Raw genomic sequence first — 23,388 nt, 5'->3', positions numbered from 1 at the left:
CGGACGGACTGATTCAGCGGGTCCCATTTCACGCTAACGTGCAGATCAGCCGAAGATGCGCCATCCATGTCGGACAAATTTTGGCCGACGCGGTGTCTCGCGAACTTTTTGTCCACGGCGGCGCAACCAGACATCTTGGTCTGCCTCATCCGTGCCATTCTGTGGCTCCGCGACTTCTTCACTCAATCCCCAGGCCAGTAACCCGCCATGTCGTCAGGCCAGGAGCTGGAAGCCCCCCACACCTTGGCATCCTTGCCAAAGCCCATCGACCCTATCAACGGCCGCACGCTCGCCTCCACCGTCTACAGCTTGAGCGGCGCGAGAAAGAGGAAGCGGTCTGAAATCGCCGTCAGTGTCGATGGAGACAGCCTCAGCATATATAGCGTGAGTGGTGTGCACATTGCTATGCTAGGTGCTGGAATGACTAACTTTTGAGCCTAGATCCAAACACCGCGCCTGATCACATCGTATGCGCTCGCTCCCCAGATTACCTTCACCGCACCACCACTCTCAGTATACTCGAAAGCATCAAAGCAGCGCCCTGCGAAACGCTACACCTATGGTGCCGTCAGAGAAAGCTCTGGAAGCGCCAGGCGCCAAATCCTTTGCTTCGCAGAGGAGGTCCAGAACACACCCACCGGCAATCCGGAGAAGACCTCATACACAATCGCTTCGACTTCCAGCAACGTATTTTCAGTCGAGGTTCTTCCACTGAAGGATTCTGATGACACCCATGAAGTCGTCGTTTTGTACGAGGATGGTCAAATCGACTGTCTTTCCGCCGATCTTCAAACCCAAAAGTCGTCGGCCAAGGGACTCCAGACCGGATCGACCCAGGGTAACCAGGGAAGCAAGGTGGAATACGCTATATACACTGATGCAAACACGGCGCGGCGTGGACTTTTCAAGAGCCGAGAGGATGTCATCGCGGCATTAGACCCTACCGTGGCTGGAGATTCGGAGGCGTTGGAAAACACCACCCTGCTGTGTATGGTGACCCGTCCTGCAGACCAGAGCTCCGCAGACCGCACGCTGCGCGTATTTTGCGTCCGAGCAAAGACCATGGGGGGTATCACGCTGAATCGACCGGTCGTGCAAAATCTTCTGGACTTGCCCGTCCCACGCACGGGTGTCGAGGATACCAAGGAGACTTCAGCACCATCGTATTCCCTGCACGTCTCGACGGGCTTGCTCTATCAGCTCTCTGCCGGCTCAATCTACACACACGACTTCTCGAACACCACACCCTGCCTCAAGTCTGAGCTGACCGTGCCTGGAACCCCGCTTCAAAACTTCGTCCGCGTGTCCTCATCGCTGCTCATGGCCGTTTCGCCGGTGTCTTGCGGTCTGTACGACGTCAAATACAACTCTGTCCAAGCCATCCTTCCACTCGGCCAAAAGAGCGAGAGCAGCAAAGGGAAAAAGAGGAAACAGTCCATTTCTCTCGACTCTCCCGTCCTCATGACGCTGCTGCACTACGTTCACGACCTCGGTATGGTCGTTGGTTTGGCAAACGACGAACTTGTCGGGCTCCAAGTCGGCACTGATCTCACTCCATCCAAGCGGGCTAAGGTCCGCGGTGGGTTGCTGATCGACGCAATCGGCAAAGGCGTAGGACACAAGGCAAAGGCCATTGACGCACCATCGACAGGACCGTATCCCCTGGGACTCTGCCTCATCAACCCAGCCGATGCTCCCAGCAAAGAATGGCAAAGTTCGCGTAAGCAACTAGATGCATTCATCAAGGAGGACGATGTCAAGAACTTTGAGGAGCTGTTTGCCAAAGAGGTCGGGATTCCTTTGAAGGGCAAGGATGGCAAGCCGTCAGAGACCAAGGCCAATGGGATTAACGGGACCAACGAGGCTCCCACGTCAAACGGAGATGCGCAGGACGTCAAGGTCGAGTCGACAGAGGATGATTCAGAAGACCAGCTCCCAGAGTGGAACTTTCCGACATCTGCATGGGACGTCAATCTGCAGACCAAGCGCCACAAGGCTGTTTATCTGCTGAAAAAGGTTTTTGCGCTCTCGTCTGAAAAGAAGGACCTCATGGTGGCCGAGTCGTCAAAACACACCACTTTGAGAATACGATTCTTTCCCCCGAATGCCTTCCAATGGCTCATCTGGACGGGTTTCCTGGCCACCGACATGATCAGGCAAGCCATGCGACAGGATACGACGGGCGTTCAGACAATAACTGCCAGCGACGTCATTGCTTCAATCATCCAGTTTGACCCTGGCATGCAACTCCTCTGCGACGTTCTGAAAGGCCACCCTGCCCTAGATGTTCATCTCATCGTGCAGGCAATCAAAGTCCTTATTCAAAGCCTGGAGACCACGTCTTTCCCCGAAATCAAGGGCCAGCTCACCGCGCGCCCTAACGACTCTGGAGAAGATGCTGCGAACACAGAAGACGAGGAAAAAGCTTTTGAGACCGAGGCCGACGCGGCTGCCTGGGCTCTTGCGCGTGCCGAATCCTTTGTTGACCACGGCATTCTCGTGCGCTCTCACTCTCTTCTTGAGGCTCTCACAAAACTCCACGCCTCCCCAGCACCTCTTGTCACGCAAACCCTCCGCGATTCTCTCACCCATAAGGAAATTATCTTCCTCCTCGACATCCTCCGCATGGAGTTGCACGAAGGGGGCTGGATCAACACCTACCTTCAAGACGGCCCGCACAAGAACAACGACTTTGGCGACCCGTCTGACCGGGCTATCGCCATCATCGCCGACCTCCTCGGCTGTGCGCTCGACGCAATTGGCGCAGGCGGGTGGCTCACCTCTGGCGCTGACGCCAAGTCCGAAACGGTCCACAACCTGCGCATGGAGGTTTCTGCTGCGCTCGAGGGCATTCACGAAGCACAGTTTATGAAGGGTCTGCTGAACGACTTCGTCCGCTACCGTTCCAAACTTGAGAGCGCCCAAAGAGGCAGAGAACGTGCTCCCACGGCCGCCCGTCTCGGCGCCAAGGGCAAGCCAATCACGGTACACACAGTCGAAGACCCCATCTTGCCTATTGGCTTCAAGGTCACGAATGCTATCAGCATGACTTCGACCAACCTTCGTGGCGAGGTCAAGCAGAGAACCAAGAGGGACATCGGCAAACAAATCAGCATGAATGTCGGCAAGTACACCTTTGATAGGATTGATGTGTAGATGAAAGCGGTTCAAGAGCATGGCGAGTGGAGGGAGGAGAGTTTTGAGCGTTTGTCAAGTAAAAGGTGATACCCTCAATAAGATTCTATTACGCATGGCGTCGATGAATATTGTTGCTCAATGAAGGTTTGAGTCGCACATGCTTTGACTGAGACAATTCGTCTTGACCTTTGTGTCGCGTGGGGCTGAAGACTCGTGTCGGAGAGGCCCTGAATTTGATCCATATCGGGCGGCATCCCCAGGTTTTTCGACGGACTCAGCCCTGCGTCCAGATCGAGACCCGGTGCCCAGCCTTGCGATAAAACTGGACGAGTCGTCAATTGAAAGGCTCACATCCCACAAAGCTCACATGAGGATCTGTCACAAGTTGAGTTGCCCCAGTCCTCGATTACCTCGACACCGTGACACTCTCCCTTGAAGACTAATGCAAACACAAACTCGCAATGCGCGCACAAATAGACTTCCGAATCAAGCATGCGGGGAAAGCCACAGATCAAGAATTTTAGATATGCAAGAGAACCGCAGACGAAGAAGGGCAACGAGAAGCAGCCAGCCGTCCATCCAGCGCGCGCTGCACGCGCGTCATTCTTTTGTTCTCCCCCGCCAACACAACCACGCTCCATGCCGCGTCTCCTGCCCCACACAGCGCACTCAGTACGACCAGACGGGCGGGTTGATTCCCGAGTAAGGATGAGTCCCCAGCCCGACGATGGGCGTGCAGCCACTTTGGTTGAACTGGGGTGTGACGGCCCAGGCCAGCAGCTGGGTGCCGGTGGGGTCGTACGGGGAGGGACAGGCCATGACGCCGCCAACGTAGCCTGGAGGGTTGGAGCCGTTGAACGGCGGCGGCGCCTTGAAGGTGAAGTAGCCGGTGGGCTTGGTGCAGTTGTAGCGGGCGTCGCCGACGGGGCAGCCGCACTGGTTGCCGCTGCACTGCTCCAGCGCCACCCAGTTCCATCCTTGGTACGACCAATATGCGCCGTAGGGGATGCTGTGCGAGTGCTGCACGGTGATGCCTATCTGGCCGTTGACGTCGACGTAGAGATCTTGGCCACCGGGCACCATTGAGGACTGTGTGTGCCATGTTAGTTTGCGCTCTGTGGCATGTCTATTGCTGGGTGAGGATAGAGATATGTGTGGTATGTGCCCTGAGCCCCAAGTCTGTGGCATCAGGTGGACATGCGGGGCAGGGTGAAGAATGCAGGGGCTTACCGGATAGAGAGAGTTGCTGAAGACGCTGTCGGTGCCATTTGGGCACGAAGTTCCGACAAACGACGGACAGTACGAGCCAATTCTAGGAATGAGGAGACCTCCCCGGCCTTGAAATTTGCCTCCGTTGAGCGTGGCGTTTCCTGGGGCATAGGATGTCAAGGTGTAAAGGCCAGTCAGAGCAGTGTCCCTCGACTTGAGTTGAGAAAAGCCCAGTGATGTGGGACACAAGCTCAGCAGGCTGAGCAGAAGTTTGGATTTGAAGAGCATGGTCATAAAGCTTTTGTTGGTTTGAACGAATGCAGGAACTCGGTTCTTTGGAAACTGTTTGGCGCAAATGGTTGGATTTATAGACGGGTTGAGTGAGATGTACAACAAGTTGGAGGAACTGAGCGGCAACCAGATGGCCGTTGCTTGGAGACAAAGAGAGGCACTGAAATCACTTAAGAGATGGTCTTGGTGCGCAGTAGTATGCAAACCCTGCGGAGTTGCGTAGCGTGGGCCCAAGAGCGGCTCGCAACGAAACGTCGCGAATCAACAGCCTCGACTGCTGCTATTCTTGAATGCAAAGGGCCAGTAGCCTTTGGCCATGGTGATCTTTATGCCTGTTTGGGCCTGGAGAGAATCAAGGGTCTCGGAACGGCAAGAATGTCACGCTGATACGAGGTTGCTTCGAAGAAATCGTGGCAGCCGAGCGGTTGTGGGTGGATGTACAGGTGGGGTCATGGCCATGAGACAGCTGACGGATCGGGGTTCGTGATGTCGCGCAAATGATCATGTCGAAGGTCATGGTGATCCGGGAATAAGGGATGAGATGTGGTTGTGGAGTTGGTTCCCCCCGAGCCCGACCGAGCTGGCCGAACAGCCAGCCGACCGACGTCACCAGGGAGGGCGCGGGGGCGGCCCGTCACGCCCTCCCTTCTGGTGCTTAGGTGGTCAACATCGCTTCTCGCACCGAGCAACTGCTCCATTCTTCTCCCTTCATCTCCTATCCACATCATCATGGACGCGATCCCCAACGAGTTGCGCCTGCAAATCCTCTCCTACCTCGATTCCGAGCCTCCGTCAACCACGCGTTTCTTTGAAGAGCCGTCTCAGCACTTTGCTTGCTCCCAACAACGCACCCTCAAGAGTCTGTCACTTGTCAACCGTTCCTGGCGCCGCATTGTGATACCGGCCCTCTTTCGCCATGCCAGGATCTCACTGGGTTCGTTACAGGGGGCGTCCCGCAGATCCACCACGAATCGTTACTGGTTGCGAGACCTTGGACCAGAAGTTGCCAAGTTTTTGGACTTCTCAAAGCGGAATGAGATGAACAGACATGTCAAGACCTTTGTGGTTTGTACGAGCATCGAGATCGTCCCCGAGAGCGCCAATGATCGGAAAATCAACCAAGACCAGGCTATTGACTTCTGGGACACCATTTTCTCTTGCATTGAGCCACAAATTGTCAAAATTGCCGCCCCACCGACTAGCCTTGCGACATTGACAGGCTCACCTGGAAGATGCTTCGTGGATGCCTGGGCTTTCGACATGCCCTACCACTTGGTCGAGTTGCGACAGGACCCAGAGCATTTTGGCGCTGAACCGCCCGAAATGTGTCCAAGAGAGACGAGACATTTGAATCCTGCCGCCCCGCTCATGACAAAGAGACGCTGGTCCCATGTCGGATACAACGAAGGATCCTCCATCAAGGCATACAGCTTGTACGAGTACCAGTACAAGCGTTCCCCAAGCATTCTCGGCGATTTGCTCCAAAAAGACGTGGATTCCTACGTACCACAATCTCTGACGTACGTCGCCATCTTTCCAATCAGCGAAAACCTGCAGCCAGTGCTCGAGTGGCTGATCAGCGAGCTTGCCTGGAGAAATCAAAGTTCTCCTGCGGCCCTTGAGTTGGGAAATCGGGCATTTGACTGTCAGCTTGCACCCGACCCTGATTCCAACATCATGGACGATCCGGATCGCATGCTTCGTGCTCAGCACGCCGATCTTTGGGAAGAACTCAGGTTCAGCTACAACATGCTGGGGATAGCGTTCGCTTGGCCGCGGTTGAGGAGCCTGACGTCTGTCACTTGTCGTGACTATCGCTGTCGCCACCTCACCGATATGATTGACGATGAAGAGCGCCTGGGAATCTTGAGAGAACGGGGTTGGACTAAGGTCGGATTGGACAAGTGGATGGATCTTCGAGATCGAACGGACTACGACCCGACTTTCGACCTCGAAAACCTAAGCTTGACATGAAAGATCTGGTCTGAGCCTGGAGATGAGAAAGATTTGTATTAACATTATTGTCTTGTCGCCATTACACGCTGTCGTTATTGTGGCCTTTCCTCCACCGCCGGAATGTTTCTGATCGCTGCAGACATGCTGCAAATGAAACTTGTCCGAGAAGAGTTTTGCGAATCGTAACGACGACCGTGAGAAACCAAATCAGGATTGTGACGATACCCATGATCTAAGATCGTCAGTTGGTTTTTCCCAAGTTCGAAGACGCAACCTACCATGCCAAGGATATTGAAGAAAGCCGACGGAAGTTCGGCTCCTAGCTGCAACGTTGCTAGCACGTAAACGCCTGTCGGAAACGTGAATCCCCACCATCCCATGTTGAACGGAAATCGGGAGCGCGTGACAGAGGCGACGGCGAAAAATCCCCAAACGAGACCAAACCCCCACAGTATGATGGCAACACCAAATCCCATGATGTACAGGACATCACCGGCCAATTCGTGAAGAGTTCCAGTCTATGAGTGGTCAGTTGAGGTTGAGAAAGAGCTTGGAATGACTGCCTACCTTTGGGAACAAAACCAGAGATTCTTTTCCGAGATTCATAATCCTGAAAAGATCAGTATCCGTCTGCGGAACGACACTCCGGGTACTCACGTGTAAGCCGCCTGCCCAATCGGACCCAACGGCATAAATACGGTGATGATCATCTCGCGCGGCGGGAGCTTGTGCATGGCCAGACGATGAAAGTAGATGGCCAGTGTCAGGAGGGCCATTGGGAAACCGATGCCCCACAAGACAAAGCTTGTGAGCAGAGTGATCATGGCATGCGACTGGTTCGGCAGGATAGAAGCGACCGTGGCACCGTTCGAAGCTGTAACAATTGGCGTGGCGGCCGGAAGCAGCCACACTGCCGTCATTGCTGAAAGATTTGTGCTTGGGTGCACATACATCCTGTCATGTCAGGTCAGCCTGGACCAGCAAATCAGATGAGACATTGGGGCTCGCACATCAAAAACGGCAATCCGCAGGAGCAAGCCAACGCCATCACGACGTCGACCCACCACAGCGCCCAAGCAAAATACGGCGCCCACGAGGAATTCCATCCCGCATCCTCTATACAAACAAAGATGAAGAGGTTGATTAGTGTGGTCAGACCCATGGGGCAGCATCCAAGAAAAAGAGACTGCATCGGGTGGCGCAACATTGCGCTCCATGTCTTGGGAAAGAGTGCGTAGCGCAAGATGGTCAAGATGGTGATGGCAAGAAACGTAATGATGTTGATGATGAAGAGGACGGCGTAGATGATGGGTATGGAGTCGTTCGAATATGGGAAAGCATGGAGCATGAGCCCTACCATCCCGGTGGCCATGGTTATGGAGTACTGCCGGAGTAAGCTACGTGCTTTGGAAAAGAGCTTGGAAGAGCATTCAATTGGGGGTACTCACCCACGAAGGCGTATAGTTCTTTATGAGCTTCCACAGAATGCTCCCGCCATCCTCACCTTCAAGACACCGTGGCGCACGCAACGAAGCTATCTCTGATGACGATGTTGTCGACGGTTTTTCTGCCTCTCCATCTGGCACCGGTACTATTCCTTGAGACGCAAGCAGCGCCGTGCTTCCATTTCCGTGCGGGCATACACTATTAGGAACCCCACAAGCAGCGAGACTCTTGGGTTGAGAATCGCTGCTTGGCAATGAGTTGAACCATGGCGGACGGCCTCCGGACCGCGGCATGGACTTCTCAGAGTCCGTGTCCTGCAGAGCCGGGTGCATCCAAGGTGGAGGCATCCTGGTGGCAGGCTGGTACTGGTGAGGACTTGGTGTTGCTTCGAGCATGTGTTGAAGAGGGGTCCTATCGATGACGAACGACGGCGGTAACTGCAAAGTCCGGGAGACTGATAGAGACACGCTCAAGATGGACTGCCGACAGACAATGACGATGGACTGGACTGCGAGGAAGAGATCGTATGTGTTTGCCGGGTGGCTAATTGCGGTTCGGCGCGAGGCGCAGGCTTTTGTTGAAAAATTGCCTGTGCCTGTTGGAAGAGAAGGTCAAACGCAGCTGCAACAGGACCAAAGGAACAAGGCAGGAACCCAAGAGCTATCGCGAGGGCTGTATGACACAACAGTCGTCACCGCAGCAGGTCACCGAGCGAGTCATCAATCTTTGGACCTGGCCTTAACAGCGACCCCAAGTAGCCCCCGGGCGGAAAAATTTGCCCAACTGAATTCGGCCTCACCACGCACCACCACCGCCGCCCACACAGACCCTTTTGACTCGCCGCGAATACGCGCCTCTGTCCAGTTCAAAACAATCAAAATTCCCGCCGACGGACACTGAGCCCCAAACGACGGGCGTTTCCGCCATCAGCCAAGCAGCCGCCAAGCCCGACGCTCCTCTCAGCAGCTCCACTGCTCCTCCGCACGCTCGCTTCGTGAACTCTGCCATTGGTGGTTGCGACACTGACGAGCTGGATGCCGGCCATGCCGAGACCTGCGGCAGGCCTGTCGTTATCGTCATGCCTGTGATTGCAGCTGGAGGAGTGCCGAAAGGCAGGTGGCAGCGGCGCGATCAAAGGCAGTTTGATTTTTTACCCTTTCGCCGCCAGCCAGCCAGCGTCGGGACCAATGGATCGGTTTCGGGAAGGATCGAGGACTGGATGACGGTGCGTGCTCCGAATGAGCGCCGATCTGGCCGAAGAGCAAGCGAGAGCGAGCTGTTATTACATATGCTGCAGCGCGCTGCCGGCTTTGCCAGCGTAAGCCTCGAGAAAGTCCTTTGGGCGACGCTTGGGGCAGGCAGTTGGCCGGTCGGCCACTAAACGGCTTTTGAGGGCTCCAAGTTGTTTGGTCCCAAATGTTGACCGGTCTAGGTACCCCCAAGAGCCCCCCTGGCTGCAGTGTCATGGAGTACCTGTAGCCGGGCTGATCCTCTCAATCACGAAGTGTCGATCCCGTTTTCCACGAACGACTGGCGAATATGACAGCACGGGGGAACTGACAAATTATTGTTTCGATTCTTTGCTGGCGAGGCACAGACGCCCTCAGCCCCGTTTCCACTCCGAATTTTAGGCTGCCCGCCGCCCTGGCGCTAAATGCCGGTCTCCCGAGCGGAAGCGGAGTGGCGGCTGCGGGAGCGGCTGTGGGAGCGGTTCGCGCGACGGCGGCGGCGGAATGGTCGGCGGGCTGGCCACTGGAAGGCTTGCTTGCTCGCTTTCTTGCTTGCTGCCTCGACTCGTTGACAGCGGGCGGGAGGCGGCTTCTATGGGAGCTATCCTCTTGTGGTTCGGGGCTCTTGGCTGTTCTAGACCTGGCCAATTTGTAGAACGTCGAAGGAGTGTGCTGGGACCTTCCGCAATTGACTTCTATGTCTTGTCGACAGCAATGGTAAACAAACATCTTCTGCGGTCTTCCTGAACTTCAATTCAAGCATCTGCGGAGCAAAGAGGCTCCAAACCAATTAAGGTCTTTGAACATCTGGCACGTCTCCCAAATGCGATGATATTTCGGTTCGATATTACAAGTCCCGAGATGATGGTATGCAAAACAAGAGGTCCGCGGTAGATGAGTGTGGCTCATTCTATACAGTTCCAGGCCTGAACAATCCAGCTCCAGTCCAGTCGGCATGATCCAACTGCTGCACGAACGATGTTTCCGTTTCTGGCGACCACGTCTCTTTCCGGCTCCTCCTCCACAATACCATAGTGGAGGAGAAGAAAACGGCTAAATAGCAAAAACGAACACTGAAAAAGTAGTAGATTTCAAATGTTTCCAAACCAGGCCAAGCCGTCCGCCGCACGCCGAGGAGAAAAACAAGTGGATATAAAAATGCTGGAAGGAAGACGAACGAGTGAAGTCGTGAGCGTGGCTTTCTACACGCCCGAGTCGTCCTGCTCGATGTTTTCTTCTGCCACATGCGCGTCCCACGCATCGCAGACGGAGTTCAGGACGTCGATCCCGCTGTCGCCGATCTCGCTGGCCCGCTCGACGAACTGCATGGCGAGGCCTTCGCTTGTGTGCTGCGATACGTGTTAGCCACCATCAATGCTTGTTCCCCCAAAAACTCACCCATCCGATATGGCAGTGCATAAGCCACGCGCCGGGGTTGTCGGTCAAGAAGGCAATCACCACGTAGCCGATGGTGGGCAGGTTGACCGTATCGCGGCGCGGCGGGTTGGCCGTGTTGAGCGCCACGGAGCTGTCGTACGTCGTATTGCCCGTCGCGAGGATACTGAAATCATGACCGTGCAAATGCATCGGATGCGGTACGCCCTGCGATGTCTCAATAACGAAGTAGACCCATTCGTTGACCTGGTCGAGGGTGACGACGTGGTCGTTGTCGGACCAGTTGGTGTCGTTGTTGTAGATGGACTCGAGCGTCGGGTCTTCCCACGGGACCTCGTAGGTGCGGTTGCTGAAATAGATACGTCAGAAAGGACGAGATCAAGGCGCTTCTTGCTCATGTTACTGACCTGATGTACCACTTGAAGAGGTTGTTGACGGTGCCGACGGTCACGTCCAGATCGTCACCGCCGGTCGTGGGGTTTGTGGGCGACACAGACATGTAGGGGGCTAGGCTCTCGTACGGCTCATCCACGCAAAGAGTATTGTTGAACTTGGTGTACGGCGTTGTCGTAGGAGTTGCTGTGCTAGAAGCATCATAGCGGAGGATTCCTCGGATGTCGTCAGGGTTATTGTTGGAAGAGCAACTCGACTGCGGGACGGCGCGAACCCAGTAGTCGCCGCTTCCTTGGTCGGCGTTGACGATGACGTCGTAGCGTTGGCCCATTGTGATATCTAGGACATCGGTGGTGTACGGATTGATTGGGACCAGATCCATCGCGATGACAGTAAGCTACGATTTGGTCAGCGCTTGACGGCAGCAGTCGGCGAGATATTGCTTACAGTGTGGTTGTCAATACCAAACTTGTAGTGTGTATCGATGGCAGTACTGTAAGACCACGCATTAGCATCTCTGCGCTGTGAGTGTCGCGTAGATACTTACTTCACGAGACGCAAACGGTAGGAGCTTCCCGAGGATACATTGGTCTCCCAGCGGGAGCCTTCGAGGGTGCCAGAATTATTCCAGACATTCATACCATTGAGAAGACCGTTGTCGATCGGCGGGGGACCTTGAGTCTGGGCGTAGGAATAGAGTTCAAAAGAAGTCTGGTGGCTCCAATCGCTCAACATGAGGTGGCCGAGATCCACGTCGTAGTTGGCAGAGGCAGGCCCATGAATGATGATGGGGCCGAAAACACCTTCCCAGGCTTGAAGGGAGAAATGACTGTGATACCACGTCGAGCCATAGGCTGTTGCCCTCCATGTATAAGTCATGGAGTCGCCAGGGGCTATGGGGCACTGAGTGACGGAAGGGACTCCATCTTCATAGTTGGTCCAGTTTTGACGAATGCCGTGCCAGTGAATGCCTTTTCGGCCGAATGTTAGCAGTGTGTTTTCCAATTCAAGGAGGAAAGCGTACCGGTTCCATTGCCGTTCGTCAAACTGTTCCTCACGTGAACAACTGCTGAAGTCAGAACCAATGTTTTGCCCTAGGCGGGAGGAGTCGGGAGGCTCCGTACCGACTGTGTCACCCCAGTTGCATTCGATCGCGGGACCAGGTACCGTTCCATTGACAGCCATGATGGGGCGCGAGAATCCATCTGGCGCAGCATCCATGTTGACAACGTCGAACCAGTACTGGACAACTGTTAGTCAGACGCCTCGCAAGATGACATCAGGAAGCAATAGAGCATCGGTGCCTTGAGGGGATTCCAGGAGCTTTGATGCAAGGTACACCAAAGGTTGGAGAGCCGTGATACGAGTTTAGGGCTGACGCAGAATACGACGGAGATGTACATATGCATGCGGAGCTAAAAAACCGCCGACCTCAAGTAATCGGCCGACCATTTTTGGCAGGCAAATAGTGAAGCGAAAGAGAACATGTTCGAAGAACACAGTGTTTAAGCACTTACCTCGACGGTGACGCCAGTGTTCGGGACCTCATCATAGTAATTCGTGGAGAGGTCATAGTCGCACCACTGGCTTCTGTCGCTAGCCGTGTTGCCGGAGCAAATTGCAGTAGGAGCTGTCGATGTTGTGTTCTGGGTTGGTGTTGCTGTAGCAGAAGTGGACGAAGGTGAAGTTCCATTTCCAGTCACGGATGCTTGTGGATAAGCGACTGCGAGAGACCCAAATAGCAAGACGTTGGCCAACAGAGAAGTCCACATGTTGGGCAACCCTGGACCTGTACAGAAGAAAAAAGAGGAAACAAGGTTTAAACAAGCAGTGAGCGTGGTCAACCAAAGACTGGAAAGAGAAGGAATGATTTGCTTTGCCTTCGCAATGGCTGAAGTTGGACCTATTATACAAACCGTAAGATGGAGGGTCAGATGAGCCTCTTTTCAAGCTTGTTCTCAAAGATAGCACATCTTCTCAGCTTCAATCCTTCTCCTGAAGCCTTCTCGGGAGTGCCTGTTTGCGCTTGACCTCGATTGGATGTCTCGCCGGCCGCAGGCGATGCACGTTCAATACAATTCGTCCGCAAAGAAATGCAGCCTTGGGCTGCAGATGCACTGCACCTTGTCCAACTTGTGGGCCTTAGCGACAACGTAGACATCAAGAACGTACCGCAGCATCCGCCAGCGCCCAGACTGCGATTACGGTGGTGTAGCTGACCAGAAATCGCAGCCCTGGGCGCTTGTTCCGCGTGGTGGAAGCATTCAAACCGAGATCCGGTCAGGCCGATTTTTCCCCAGTAACATCGGGATAGTAAGATTGCATGCAGACGCTTCAATACTTGTCGACATGTCGTGAGACCACCCCATCAGGTGCAAGGCTGCCTAGAAGTTATCAAAAGCTCCGATCAAGACTCGCTTTCCCCTGTTTGCACCAAAGCTGACGAAGGCCTTGCCTCTCGCATCAGTACATTGCCTGACTGATGACGATGCGTTGCCAAGTTTGGACGGATAGATCAGCCAGCTGACACTGGTGGCGGCCAAAAATGGGTCTTGGATTCCATGTTCCTTGCAAACGGTCGGAACGGTCAAAATATGCCACGACTCTTTCGCCGTGGCTGTAGCGGGGCGAGGGTTGCAGAGCGCCATGCTTGATAAGCGCAGAAACAGCTGGCTGTGCATGCTTTTCAAAGGTGCAGCACATGAGCAGTGAAAGAGTCGTAAGGCTGCGCCGCAACATGGGTCTTGGTACGAACTGTTGGCCTGGACAGTCACACATACGAAGCGTGAACGTAAGCGGAAGGGACAAAACGGTGCCGAGTCGTGCATGCTCTCGAGGAGCGTTCCAGCGACGCCTCGGCCAGGAACAAAATCCCTACAGCAAGCACAGCATCCCTGGTATTGGCTGTTATTTGGTGAATGCAACAAGCTTGAGTAGTCCATGTCGATGTAAAAGTGTTCGGGTAAGGTTGGCCCCCGAGCGCCGTGGCACCCTGTGGGGCGGATTCACCCCGGATTGGCGAGTTTCCACGATCTGCGTCAGCATCTCGCCGAATTCCCAACGCTGCGGACTGGGCGCAGACTTTCGCACGGTGTGAGGTGTAAGAACTGTTGGCGAAGACCCCTGTCCAGTGACCCGACTTTCCAGATTCCCCGCGGCAAATCACGCATTCTTGTTGCCACTTCTATGAGCGGCAGACTTGGCCCCAAGGCCAAGCTGGTGATGAGATGTCGAGCAACGCTGCCATTCCGATGATCATGACGGGGATTCGAGCTCGCTAATTCAGCTCCTCGCTGTGCTATCCTTCTTTGGAAATGCTGACTCCAGAGCGAGGATTGCATGGCCATAAAACTCCAAACATTCTCCGCGTCCAGGTGATTCAAAGTAGGCGAGACCGGCCGAGGAGCTCGAGCTTCGGGCGTCACTGCAGGGCTCACCCGAGTGCGGGATTGAAGAATATACCCTTGTCCCGACAATTGGCGGCGGATAAGACATCCTGGCCGACTTCAGGACTGGGTCTTGTTGGATGTCGAGGTTCATGATCGTCATGTACGTTGACGACGAAGAGACGCTATACAAAGGTTGGAAATGCACGACGGGTGCTGGTGAACGCGCGTCACCTGAGAAGCAGCTGCCTGTCGGTACAGGTACCTGGCTGAATGGTGGTGCAGCCTTGGTACCGCCGACGTGCAGACGCGGAGAGCGGACGTGCTTACAGGCTGCATCTTGGCCCGTCCGAAACAGTAATCCTCATCCGTTTGGACAACCACGCGGCGTTCAGAGGCGCACTTGATTCAGGCCGCGAGTAAGACGTACATGTGTCTTCGGGCTCGGCAGGGGCACCCGTCGCTGCGGCTGGTGTGTTGTGTACGCAATCCTCGTGGCCCGTTGACCCTTCAGCTGCGAGTACTGCAGGGGCTGGTTCGGAGCGACAAGCGCCCGAGGGTTGTGGACCTCAGATACGCATGTAAAATCCAGCCTCGTGCTTTCCCGGCAGTAGTCGCAATGATACTTAATCGTGGCACGTCCTTTTCAAAGTATTTTTTCGCTCGGGTGTTAGAACTCGCCTGTCCGTTCATTCAAGCCCGAATTCTTTCACTTTCCTTCCAAGCCTTCTCTTGCGATTTGAATCTTTCAAATGAAGTCGATCTTGCCACTGGCGGCAGTCTTTTTGGCTGTCGTCCATCAGGGTGGATGTGCCGTGTTGAGGCCTCGGGCCGAGAACTTCAAGCTGTTCGCATACTCGGGGGAGGACATGGTCGGACTGAATGTCTTCGCATCCGATGGTGGGCTCAGTCGAATTACGTCGTTCGACTCCGGCATGGTTTGCTGACCATATTATTAGGCCTCGTATACGCGGGTGACTCGTCTTCCTTGGACAAGTCAAGCATTTCCAACCTGACCAGTAAGCGTTCCTTGCTCTTGATGTTTCGTCTCTGACTTTGTAGTTTCCACGGATGATGCCAGAGACTCGACCTGGCACGTCACTGTCGACAGTTCCAATGGATCCAGCACCGGTTACTGGACAATTCAAGCTTCCGACTCGGGGCTGGAGACCGTCAGCGTGTCGACCTCGCAAGACTCGGGGACTACCACGGGCTTTGGGCTGTACGGTGCTTGGGCATATCATATTTCAAGCTCTGGGGACATTGAGATGAATTACCGCGCCACTCCCACAGAGACGGATGGACTTTATCTCATCAAGTGGGATCCTACCTCAACGACTGATGATAGCGCGACTGCCGTCCAGCTCAGGACGCAATCACCAGTTCCAGTGACCAAGGACAAAAACTAGGAGGCCAAGGGATCACTTGGAAACGTTATCGACCAAGGCCATTTCATTCTGATTGACGAAAGCGGTTGCATCAAGGGCCTATTCACTTCTTAGCGTGTGTAAAGACTACCTCTTGGTAGCGGTAGAATGCGCTCCAGCTTGAATACCTTCCTTCAATTCCACGTTGGTTTTGCGCAAATTGTAGATTAGCCATTTCGAATGTTTGACTGTTTCACGACCCAGATTTGAGCAATCACGAAGTTTGCGAAGGGAGTGCTTGTGAGGATTGCCAAGATGAGAGGCAAGAGCTCTTCATGCTATTTCATTTGATATCATGGGTATCTTGCTCTACTCGTCATCCTCCTCGGCCTCGTCGTTGACGACGTTGAAGAAGCGGAGCTCGTAGACACCCTTGGCGGTGGAGACAACGCGGAGCCAGTCACGGAGCTGCTGCTTCTTGAGAAACTTCTTGGTCCTGAAAATATGCGTCAGCCGTTGTATGTGGCGTGTGCCCTGTCGGTCCAACTCACAGGTACTTGAGGTAGCGACCAGAGAACTCGCGGTGGGCGATGACCTCGATCTTTCCGTCACCCTGCTGAGAGATCTGGATGGTGTCGCCGAGGTTGCCGGTGCGGCCATCGACCTTGATGCGGTCGTGAAGGAACTTCTCGAAGGCGGTGATGTCGAAGATCTTGTCGCTGACGGGCTGCGACGCGTTGATGATGAACTGCGGGACTTGTGAGCTCCAATGCGACGGCAAGCTTGAGAACAATCCGTCATACCTTCTTCGTGATCTTCTGGTTCTTCTTGGGGCCGCCCTTGATGCCGCCGGCGCCGTGAGGTCTCTTCTATTGAACACTTAGCCTACTGCTCTCATGGCCGAGGACTCATTCAAGAGGTCGGCAGGCAGCAAAGCGATTTGGGTGAACGTACAGGTCCCTGAACCATTTTGACGATGTGATGTGTTGTCGTTGGGTGCGCAAAGAGATGGATATCCTGCGCCTGGTTCAAATAGTCGCGACTGGAGGTGCAGCGAACGAGCGTTGGCGATGGATTTTCTCCGTGCCGCTCGCTTGACGTGCCCTTCGCGGACTAGCGTCAAATGACTCGGCAGAGGTCTGGCGGCCCGTGCAGAACGACTCATGCCACCAACTCGCAGCATTTCGCGACAACACCACGCTCTGCAACTCCATTGAAATGCCTTTGCCAACTCGGGTCGTCATCAATTTTCTGGCTCAAAAGCCTGCCTTGATCCAGATCCCCACCAACTTCGCAACGCCTACGCCAGCACTGTAACCCCAAACGCCTTTGCCAGCTCCTCGACGACCTTCTTGTTGAACTGCCTACCAGTCTCCAGGACACCGCCAAGGATTCCAAATGTATGCGGGACGCCAGGAGCCCGCCAGATCTCAACCTGATTGCCAGCCTCTCGCATTTTCTTACCATAGGCCTCACCTTCGTCTCTCAATGGATCCATCTCTGCCGTTGCGATGAAAGCGGGTGCCAGCCCAGCCAGATTCGGATGCCGAATCGGCGAGATTTCCCAGTGCTGCCGATTCAGTGAGCTTCAAGAGAGGGTGCCCCCGGGCATCAGACTTACGCTTTCAAACTCCTTGGGCCTCGGGTTCCCAAGAAAGTGGTTATGGAAGTACGTCATCCGCTCGCCAGAGAGCGCCACGGTTTCCTCGAAAGTGTCAGCAATAGCGAGTGACCTACAAGGGTTCCAAAAGACATACCCAGAGCTCCTTGTAACTGGGGTACGAGCAATCCTCACGCAACTTCCCATCTGGTGTAAAGACGTGCATGTCACACACAGGGACATGCAGGACCTGAAAGGCGAGCGGAATACCGGCATCACGGCACTTGAGACCCACCACAGCAGCGAGATGGCCACCGGCTGACGCCCCTCCAACTGCCACGCGGTCCAAATCGAGCCTATACTCGTCCGACTTCTGCTGACGCATCCACTGGAAGGCGGCCCAAGTATCTTGTACTTGTGTTGGGTGCCGGAATTCCGGAGCAAGGCGGTAGTCGACATCGAAGACGACGCAACCCAATTTGTGCGCTATCATCTTGCAGAACTCTTGATCGGTGTCCAAGTTTCCAAAAACCCAGCCGCCCCCGTGGAAGTTCATGTAGACTGGACGCTTCTCTCCCGTGATCCCAGAGTCAACGTGCTCGTAGATTCGGATTCCTATTTCACCATCCTTTACCGGACAGTTTTCCTCCGTGATCTTCACTTTGGCATTGGGGAATGTTTCGCGGCCCCAAACAATGGCGTACTTTTGGGGATCAGCGCGATACCACTCGATTGGAACTTGATGAGTATGAAGGCGTCCGCGCTGGTTCCTGTTATGGTGCTCCACAAAGGCAGGGTCAAATCTTGGGAGGAGTTTGTCCGGAATACTGTTGAGCAGTGGCTGCGTCGTCTCCCGCGGAGGCAGATATGCGTTTGCGTTCGCCATTGGTGGTGATGGTAATCCCTGGAAGCGTTCGAACACGTCTGCAATGTCAAACGATAGTGGGTTATGCAATCTCAACTTTCAAAGTGGTTCTGCTGATGTTAAGGCTTACAGAGGTGGGGGATGAGTCCGGGGCCGGTTATCACGACCCCCTGCGCGAATCTTCGGGCCATCCATTACCCAACCGATTCGGCTGCTCCGTTCCCGGCATGGATCAAGACACGGGCTGCAACTACATCTAGAAACCTCTGCGCGGTCGGCTTTCTGCCTTTGGACCGATGCGCTGGCAATCCGGCACTGGTTGGCTTCAGATCGACGTCGGCGACACAAACACCACCCTGTGCATTCCGCACCATGGGAAAATCCACCTCGGAGCAAGCCACAATGTAAGACGGTCTTAAGACGAGCATCTGAGGTTCTAACGTCGGAGATACGTGTTGCGCGAGGTTTGCCACATGGGAATCGTCACCTGGAATTATCGTTCACTGCCGTAGCTGCGCCTAGGGAGCAGTCATCTACTTCCACTGTGACGCCCAACAAGGAGTAGTAGTCCGCCAGCACAGATGCGCTTAGGGAGCTGTGGTCTGTTGCTGCAGCTAGACCTGGAGTCTCATTCTTTTTGACTCCCGCTGTGCTGTGGACCGGAGACCTGAGGATGCCTTTGGGCCATTTCGTCCAGATACTGCAGAACAACTTTCCCCCAAACAGGCCTTCTTTTGTAAAAAGCGAGCTTCTCAGGAAGCTTGTGCAGAAGCCCTCCTAATCTCGCCGCAAAGCCTGGATACTCGGCAATGTCGACAAGGCGATGCAAATAACTGCGGCGGCTCTCAGTCTACTACGCTGGGCAGCTTTGCCTCTGGGATTGTCACTTACGTCTTGGTCAACATGCACATCGCACCAGTCTTAGGCAGTCTCCGCAGGACCTGTCGCTCGATTCGCAAATGGACCTGGTTGATGTCGACGCTCTCATCTACGATGCCGTCGTCACCTTCGTAAAGGTGACCTCCGTCGACGAGAAAGAATTCTTCTTTGTCGTTGATCGACCAATTGACCCTCATCATCAGCTTGTCTGGACCAAAGTTGCTGAAGAACCTGCGCCACTGATTAGCCCGATGTAAACATCGCTTAACATGACGCTCACTTATTCATGGCCTTTCTCAGCCGCTCCTTGTACGCAGGCACCGGATCATGGATAGATGTAAGGGGCTGGTTCATCTTCTCCTTGATGTCGAACCCAGCCGGGAAAGCCGAGACCGCAGCTTTCAACACATATTCCTGCTCTAGACCGTCGGCACTCTTCCCTTCACCACCAGGAAGCAAGATCGCAAGATCTTCTTCCGTTATCCTGCCGATCACTTCGAGCGCACTCCTTCCCCCGTATGGTCTATCCACCAGGGATGTCTCTCCTGTTGACAAATTTTTCATGCGCCTCTGTCCTTCTTGTTGCTCCAGAGTCCAAATTCTTGGAAATCGCCGTGGCAAATACTCGACAAGTAGACCAAGCAACTCTTCGCACGCTTCAGCGCCGCCTTCTTCGCAACATAGCGCTTCATAGCCTAGGGTGCCTGATGAGGAGGCTTCGAGAACATTGCGTTTGTGCGCCATACGCGCCGCGTAGTTGCTATCGATGCGGAGCCAGTCATGGGGTGGAAGTGACCGGAGGGCCATCGTTGTCGCGTACACGCGGTCCGAGATGTAATCGTCGAGCCACCATTGTTCTGGTTTTTCGGTGGTAGGGTCAAAGGAAGCCGACTTGTACGGCGTTGTTTGCGTCACATCGATGGGAGCAGCGTCACGAGCACCGTAGAAGGAGGACGTTTTTCCGACACTCGTCCCACCAGTGGAAGCGAATGACGACCTTTGGGCAGAGCGCTTCCATATCGCATCGGCGATCAAGAACAGTAAGGCGGTGACTGAAAGAAGTGTCGCTGCTGAAGCATATTGGCTAAGCACTTGGCTCGGAAGAGCCAAAAGCATGTTCGCGGCTGACGGATTACGAAAGAGTTTGTGACGGGAACCAGGATGAAAAGATGAGGTTGAAGGTTGTCAATCTGGCACGCGAGCGACGCGACGCGGGAGAGAAGACGCGCACCGGTAGTCGGTCCCGTCTTCGACACTTCGGTTCCTTGTCTCCATGTCCCTCTCTGGCTCACTTGCTTATCGGCTCTGACGACATATTCCCGGCCCCGTGGACTGTTATCTGCTCGCCATCCACGCAGTAGCGTGGCTAGCCGCATCAACACACGGCATTGCATGGTACCACTACATAGGTCAACTCGAGGCCCTGTCCCGTCATCCATGCCAGCCCCTCTAGTCACACCTCGTTAGTCAGTTATAGACAACCACTCCACCGCCCACCATCCATGCACTATCCTCTGCATCTCGCACCGAGCTTCCGTAAGCAGCAGACGGCCCCACGAAACTGATGATTGGGCCGGGAAGAATGCCGGCACGGCAGCCCGCCGCCGTCGTGCCCGCCGCGGGAACTGAAGTCTATATGAGGCCACTTGGGGAAGTTTATTGTGACCAACAGCTGGTGGTGCTCAGAGCAGTTGATGCCATGCGCGCCGAAGGGCGCAATGGGGGGGCACCGACGGCTTGGAACTCAAACTCGGACGGCAAAAGAGGCCTTCTTGTACGTCATATTTTCAGTTCTGCCACTGGCGCGGGTTGCATTGCTGCCGCAAAAGACAGAGCTGGAGGAGCAGTCGATGCCGCCGCGGGAGGGTGCTTGCAGACGTCAACCCAATTGAATCGTCAAAAAATCCCAAGGCACAAACAGAATTACGACAAGCTGGGATACCAGCACAGCGGGCTAAGCACAACCGACGGCATGGAGCTGACGGCCTTTGTGTTTGCACCGGCTGACAGCCAAGTCTTTTTGGCTGAGCTTGTTTGTTTCTCTGCGCCTTGTTTGGGAGAGCCTCTCATTGGATGTTCATTTGGCCTATCAAGTAAAAGCATCCCACGCCTTTTTCGTGAGCCTCGGTTTGAATACAAATGCTAGGGAATGTGGTTAACTGTGCTGTGGTAACAGATCCGTGCCTGTTTCATGTTCGCTTGCCGAAAAGTTGATGGTTACAAGTTTTCGCTTTCGCTTTCACTTTCACTGATGACGCGTCTGGCTGTGGACTCTTCGTGGTCAGGAAGGGCAAATTTGCGTGACCTTTGCATGCTTTATTGCGAAAGGCGCCTCTTTTCATATGGTTTGATCAACTAGCCCCCCGACTTCCTTGTTTCTCAGTAGTCATAGCTCCGCCCGTGAGTTTCCTGAACTTTTCGCCATTTTGTAGACATGGAAGGGGGTGTATTCTTGAAAAAGAAAAAAAAAAAAAGGAAAAAAAACCAAGTCCGAAATGGGATAAGCACAGCGATTAGTCTCATTGTGGCCTGAAATGAACAGGTACAAATATGGTCGTTTATCAAACTTTCTCAAAATTCTCGTAAGCAGTAATGTCTCGCTGTGCGGGCCGAGGTACCTAGGTCGAGGGGGCTTTGTCAAGCTTGATCGATTTGAATCCAGTCCATGAGTTCCAAGTTGCTATGGGACAACTTCTCCGCGGCGGTTCATATCCTCCCCTAATTTCCGAGAATATGTAATGGTATGAGCCAGGAGAGAGCCTTGCTAGTACGTGACAAATTATCGAAGGGATTCTGTCGTTCTGTGTCCGAAATCTTCGACGAAGTATTTGTAAAGCTCGCTGCGCTGTCTCGGAGGACGGTCAAGTCGGTTGGAATAGGATAGACGGCGTCGAAGAGCAACGCGCTTGTTCGATACTAGACAAGGACTGTTCTTTTACTGTCAGGGGCACCATTTCAACGTCAAAGAGCCACTGCTCGGACCTCGCACAAATGGCCCCGTCAAAGCGCTAGCAGTTGAAGGACTCTTCTGAGTGACACAGTACGTTCTTTCGTCATTTCAGGAGACAATTGATCCAACTCGGACGAAACCTCGAACGGTAAACATTGAGTGTCCCCTGATTGCAGAATGCGAGACAACTGGGTCCCCCGGAATTCGTGGTTCCGACGAGCTGTCCGTATTCGCTCTGGCGTATCGTCGTATACTCGACTGCTCCTTCTCGGCTCATAGGACAGTGAGAATCCAAAGAATAAGATCTTCTGGCACTACGGCTGCGTCTGGGGAGCATTCATTCACTGATGTGGATGAAGCTTGGGAGCGGTCGTCTACGGCCAGTTGCGCTTATAAGCTATGTTCCGCTACCACAGGTGTATCTACAGAGCCGTTGTCCACGGCTGCGGGTAGACCCAGAAAGTCTTTCGACCCCACTGCAGTGGTTTCTCCGATATTCCCTGGGCGAGGGAGTGAGTCGTTGGGACCGGAGACGATTCGAATCTTGGAATGTATGCGAACTTCTGGAGAGGATTTCTCTCAATCCCTGGCGGCGAAATGCTCCTCGCTCGGCGAAGCAAGATCTATGTTGGCCTCGAGGGCCATCGACCCGGACAAGTAGGTAGAGGTAGAGGTAGAGTGGCAGCTTGTGAGTATACTCTGGTCGCCGCTGGAAACAGTAGTGATAGGGCAGACCATGATCGATTTCAGGGGTCTCAGAAAGAGCATCTTGCTTACCGGAGTAGGAGACGATTGCTTGACGGCCTCTTCTTTGGTGGTGGGGTGCGGTCGTTCGAAAACCGCAGAGAAGAACGCCAGGAGCTTCTTGGATGGACGGTCCAAATCTGGAGCCCGTCAAACTTGCGCTTTGTATGAAGCAGCGTGACAGATTGTCTGCGATGAGAGATCTTTTCAATTGCGACGGCCCGCGGACTCTCTCCCTTCCCACTTGAACTCAGAATGTTATACTCTGCATCTGGGTTGGCGAGGGTCGGATAGACTGTTCCAGCATCAATTGGGAACGGCGCTGCAGGTGCCAAAGATGCACTGCCTCGTCAAAGGTTGCGTCTCTTGTCTTCTGGCGTCTTAAGGGACTAGTGTTGGGACTAAGAGGAGTTGCCATCGCGTTGCCGGTCCTGGAGATGGCCGAGGGATCCGATTGAGGACGTCAAAGAAGGGGAAGAGGCTGCCTCGGTGGATGGATGGACTCTCCAAGCTGATGCACTCTGAAGTTGAAGGGATGCT

The 23,388-nt window shown here is 54.3% G+C and overlaps 9 protein-coding genes across 9 annotated transcripts; 3 read left to right on the top strand and 6 right to left on the bottom strand.

The window, feature by feature from the left end:
- Positions 1-78: 78 nt before the first annotated feature.
- Positions 79-3,296, top strand: J3D65DRAFT_617700 (uncharacterized protein). Its single transcript, XM_066799575.1, has 2 exons — positions 79-384; positions 442-3,296. The coding sequence occupies exons 1-2, from the start codon at positions 208-210 to the stop codon at positions 3,154-3,156; spliced, it is 2,892 nt and encodes a 963-aa protein (XP_066658099.1). The 5' UTR covers positions 79-207; the 3' UTR covers positions 3,157-3,296.
- A 511-nt stretch (positions 3,297-3,807) lies between these two features.
- On the bottom strand, positions 3,808-4,635 carry J3D65DRAFT_665890 (uncharacterized protein; the record flags this gene model as incomplete). The annotated part of the gene is made up of 2 exons (XM_066802874.1): positions 3,808-4,227; positions 4,369-4,635. 2 exons carry the CDS (start codon positions 4,633-4,635, stop codon positions 3,808-3,810), a joined length of 687 nt encoding a protein of 228 aa, XP_066658098.1.
- A 646-nt stretch (positions 4,636-5,281) lies between these two features.
- J3D65DRAFT_269419 (uncharacterized protein) lies at positions 5,282-6,649 on the top strand. Its single transcript, XM_066794949.1, has one exon. The coding sequence runs from the start codon at positions 5,368-5,370 to the stop codon at positions 6,610-6,612; it is 1,245 nt and encodes a 414-aa protein (XP_066658097.1). The 5' UTR covers positions 5,282-5,367; the 3' UTR covers positions 6,613-6,649.
- A 16-nt stretch (positions 6,650-6,665) lies between these two features.
- J3D65DRAFT_675328 (voltage-dependent anion channel) lies at positions 6,666-7,966 on the bottom strand (the record flags this gene model as incomplete). Its single annotated transcript, XM_066803571.1, has 5 exons — positions 6,666-6,826; positions 6,873-7,112; positions 7,162-7,204; positions 7,252-7,548; positions 7,605-7,966. 5 exons carry the CDS (start codon positions 7,964-7,966, stop codon positions 6,674-6,676), a joined length of 1,095 nt encoding a protein of 364 aa, XP_066658096.1. The 3' UTR covers positions 6,666-6,673.
- Positions 7,967-10,471: 2,505 nt separating this feature from the next.
- On the bottom strand, positions 10,472-12,829 carry J3D65DRAFT_665887 (Cupredoxin; the record flags this gene model as incomplete). Its single annotated transcript, XM_066802873.1, has 8 exons — positions 10,472-10,618; positions 10,668-11,013; positions 11,072-11,454; positions 11,505-11,550; positions 11,605-12,028; positions 12,082-12,123; positions 12,182-12,299; positions 12,575-12,829. The coding sequence occupies 8 exons, from the start codon at positions 12,827-12,829 to the stop codon at positions 10,472-10,474; spliced, it is 1,761 nt and encodes a 586-aa protein (XP_066658095.1).
- A 2,257-nt stretch (positions 12,830-15,086) lies between these two features.
- On the top strand, positions 15,087-16,237 carry J3D65DRAFT_617681 (uncharacterized protein). The gene is made up of 3 exons (XM_066799574.1): positions 15,087-15,343; positions 15,403-15,462; positions 15,506-16,237. Exons 1-3 carry the CDS (start codon positions 15,196-15,198, stop codon positions 15,850-15,852), a joined length of 555 nt encoding a protein of 184 aa, XP_066658094.1. The 5' UTR covers positions 15,087-15,195; the 3' UTR covers positions 15,853-16,237.
- On the bottom strand, positions 16,121-16,850 carry J3D65DRAFT_617679 (60S ribosomal protein eL22). Its single transcript, XM_066799573.1, has 4 exons — positions 16,765-16,850; positions 16,614-16,679; positions 16,362-16,558; positions 16,121-16,306 (listed from the first exon to the last, which is right to left on the bottom strand). Exons 1-4 carry the CDS (start codon positions 16,777-16,779, stop codon positions 16,180-16,182), a joined length of 405 nt encoding a protein of 134 aa, XP_066658093.1. The 5' UTR covers positions 16,780-16,850; the 3' UTR covers positions 16,121-16,179.
- Positions 16,851-16,923: 73 nt separating this feature from the next.
- J3D65DRAFT_617676 (esterase) lies at positions 16,924-18,394 on the bottom strand. The gene is made up of 3 exons (XM_066799572.1): positions 17,568-18,394; positions 17,432-17,515; positions 16,924-17,380 (listed from the first exon to the last, which is right to left on the bottom strand). Exons 1-3 carry the CDS (start codon positions 18,294-18,296, stop codon positions 17,111-17,113), a joined length of 1,083 nt encoding a protein of 360 aa, XP_066658092.1. The 5' UTR covers positions 18,297-18,394; the 3' UTR covers positions 16,924-17,110.
- A 368-nt stretch (positions 18,395-18,762) lies between these two features.
- J3D65DRAFT_617674 (uncharacterized protein) lies at positions 18,763-20,448 on the bottom strand. The gene is made up of 3 exons (XM_066799571.1): positions 19,435-20,448; positions 19,167-19,385; positions 18,763-19,108 (listed from the first exon to the last, which is right to left on the bottom strand). Exons 1-3 carry the CDS (start codon positions 20,268-20,270, stop codon positions 18,904-18,906), a joined length of 1,260 nt encoding a protein of 419 aa, XP_066658091.1. The 5' UTR covers positions 20,271-20,448; the 3' UTR covers positions 18,763-18,903.
- Positions 20,449-23,388: the final 2,940 nt, after the last annotated feature.

This window comes from Phyllosticta citribraziliensis (assembly GCF_038025025.1).
Source record: "Phyllosticta citribraziliensis strain CPC 17464 chromosome Unknown J3D65scaffold_3, whole genome shotgun sequence".
Lineage (NCBI taxonomy): Eukaryota > Fungi > Ascomycota > Dothideomycetes > Botryosphaeriales > Phyllostictaceae > Phyllosticta > Phyllosticta citribraziliensis.
This window is presented reverse-complemented; position numbering and strand designations above follow the sequence as displayed.

Bases quoted from the DNA above. Each gene is read 5' to 3' on its own strand.
- J3D65DRAFT_617700 (XM_066799575.1), top strand. From the start codon at position 208: ATGTCGTCAGGCCAGGAGCTGGAAGCCCCCCACACCTTGGCATCCTTG. The intron at 385-441 runs GTGAGTGGTGTG...TTTTGAGCCTAG, and splicing joins ACAGCCTCAGCATATATAGC to ATCCAAACACCGCGCCTGAT.
- J3D65DRAFT_269419 (XM_066794949.1), top strand. From the start codon at position 5,368: ATGGACGCGATCCCCAACGAGTTGCGCCTGCAAATCCTCTCCTACCTC.
- J3D65DRAFT_617681 (XM_066799574.1), top strand. From the start codon at position 15,196: ATGAAGTCGATCTTGCCACTGGCGGCAGTCTTTTTGGCTGTCGTCCAT. The intron at 15,344-15,402 runs GTGGGCTCAGTC...CCATATTATTAG, and splicing joins GAATGTCTTCGCATCCGATG to GCCTCGTATACGCGGGTGAC. The intron at 15,463-15,505 runs GTAAGCGTTCCT...CTGACTTTGTAG, and splicing joins AAGCATTTCCAACCTGACCA to TTTCCACGGATGATGCCAGA.
- J3D65DRAFT_617679 (XM_066799573.1), bottom strand. The intron at 16,559-16,613 runs GTATGACGGATT...CAAGTCCCGCAG, and splicing joins ACCAGAAGATCACGAAGAAG to TTCATCATCAACGCGTCGCA. The intron at 16,307-16,361 runs GTGAGTTGGACC...GCATATTTTCAG, and splicing joins GGTCGCTACCTCAAGTACCT to GACCAAGAAGTTTCTCAAGA.
- J3D65DRAFT_617676 (XM_066799572.1), bottom strand. From the start codon at position 18,296: ATGGCGAACGCAAACGCATATCTGCCTCCGCGGGAGACGACGCAGCCA. The intron at 17,516-17,567 runs GTATGTCTTTTG...GACACTTTCGAG, and splicing joins CCAGTTACAAGGAGCTCTGG to GAAACCGTGGCGCTCTCTGG. The intron at 17,381-17,431 runs GTAAGTCTGATG...CTGAATCGGCAG, and splicing joins GGCCCAAGGAGTTTGAAAGC to CACTGGGAAATCTCGCCGAT.
- J3D65DRAFT_617674 (XM_066799571.1), bottom strand. From the start codon at position 20,270: ATGCTTTTGGCTCTTCCGAGCCAAGTGCTTAGCCAATATGCTTCAGCA. The intron at 19,386-19,434 runs GTGAGCGTCATG...TCAGTGGCGCAG, and splicing joins CTGAGAAAGGCCATGAATAA to GTTCTTCAGCAACTTTGGTC. The intron at 19,109-19,166 runs GTAAGTGACAAT...GAGCCGCCGCAG, and splicing joins ATGTGCATGTTGACCAAGAC to TTATTTGCATCGCCTTGTCG.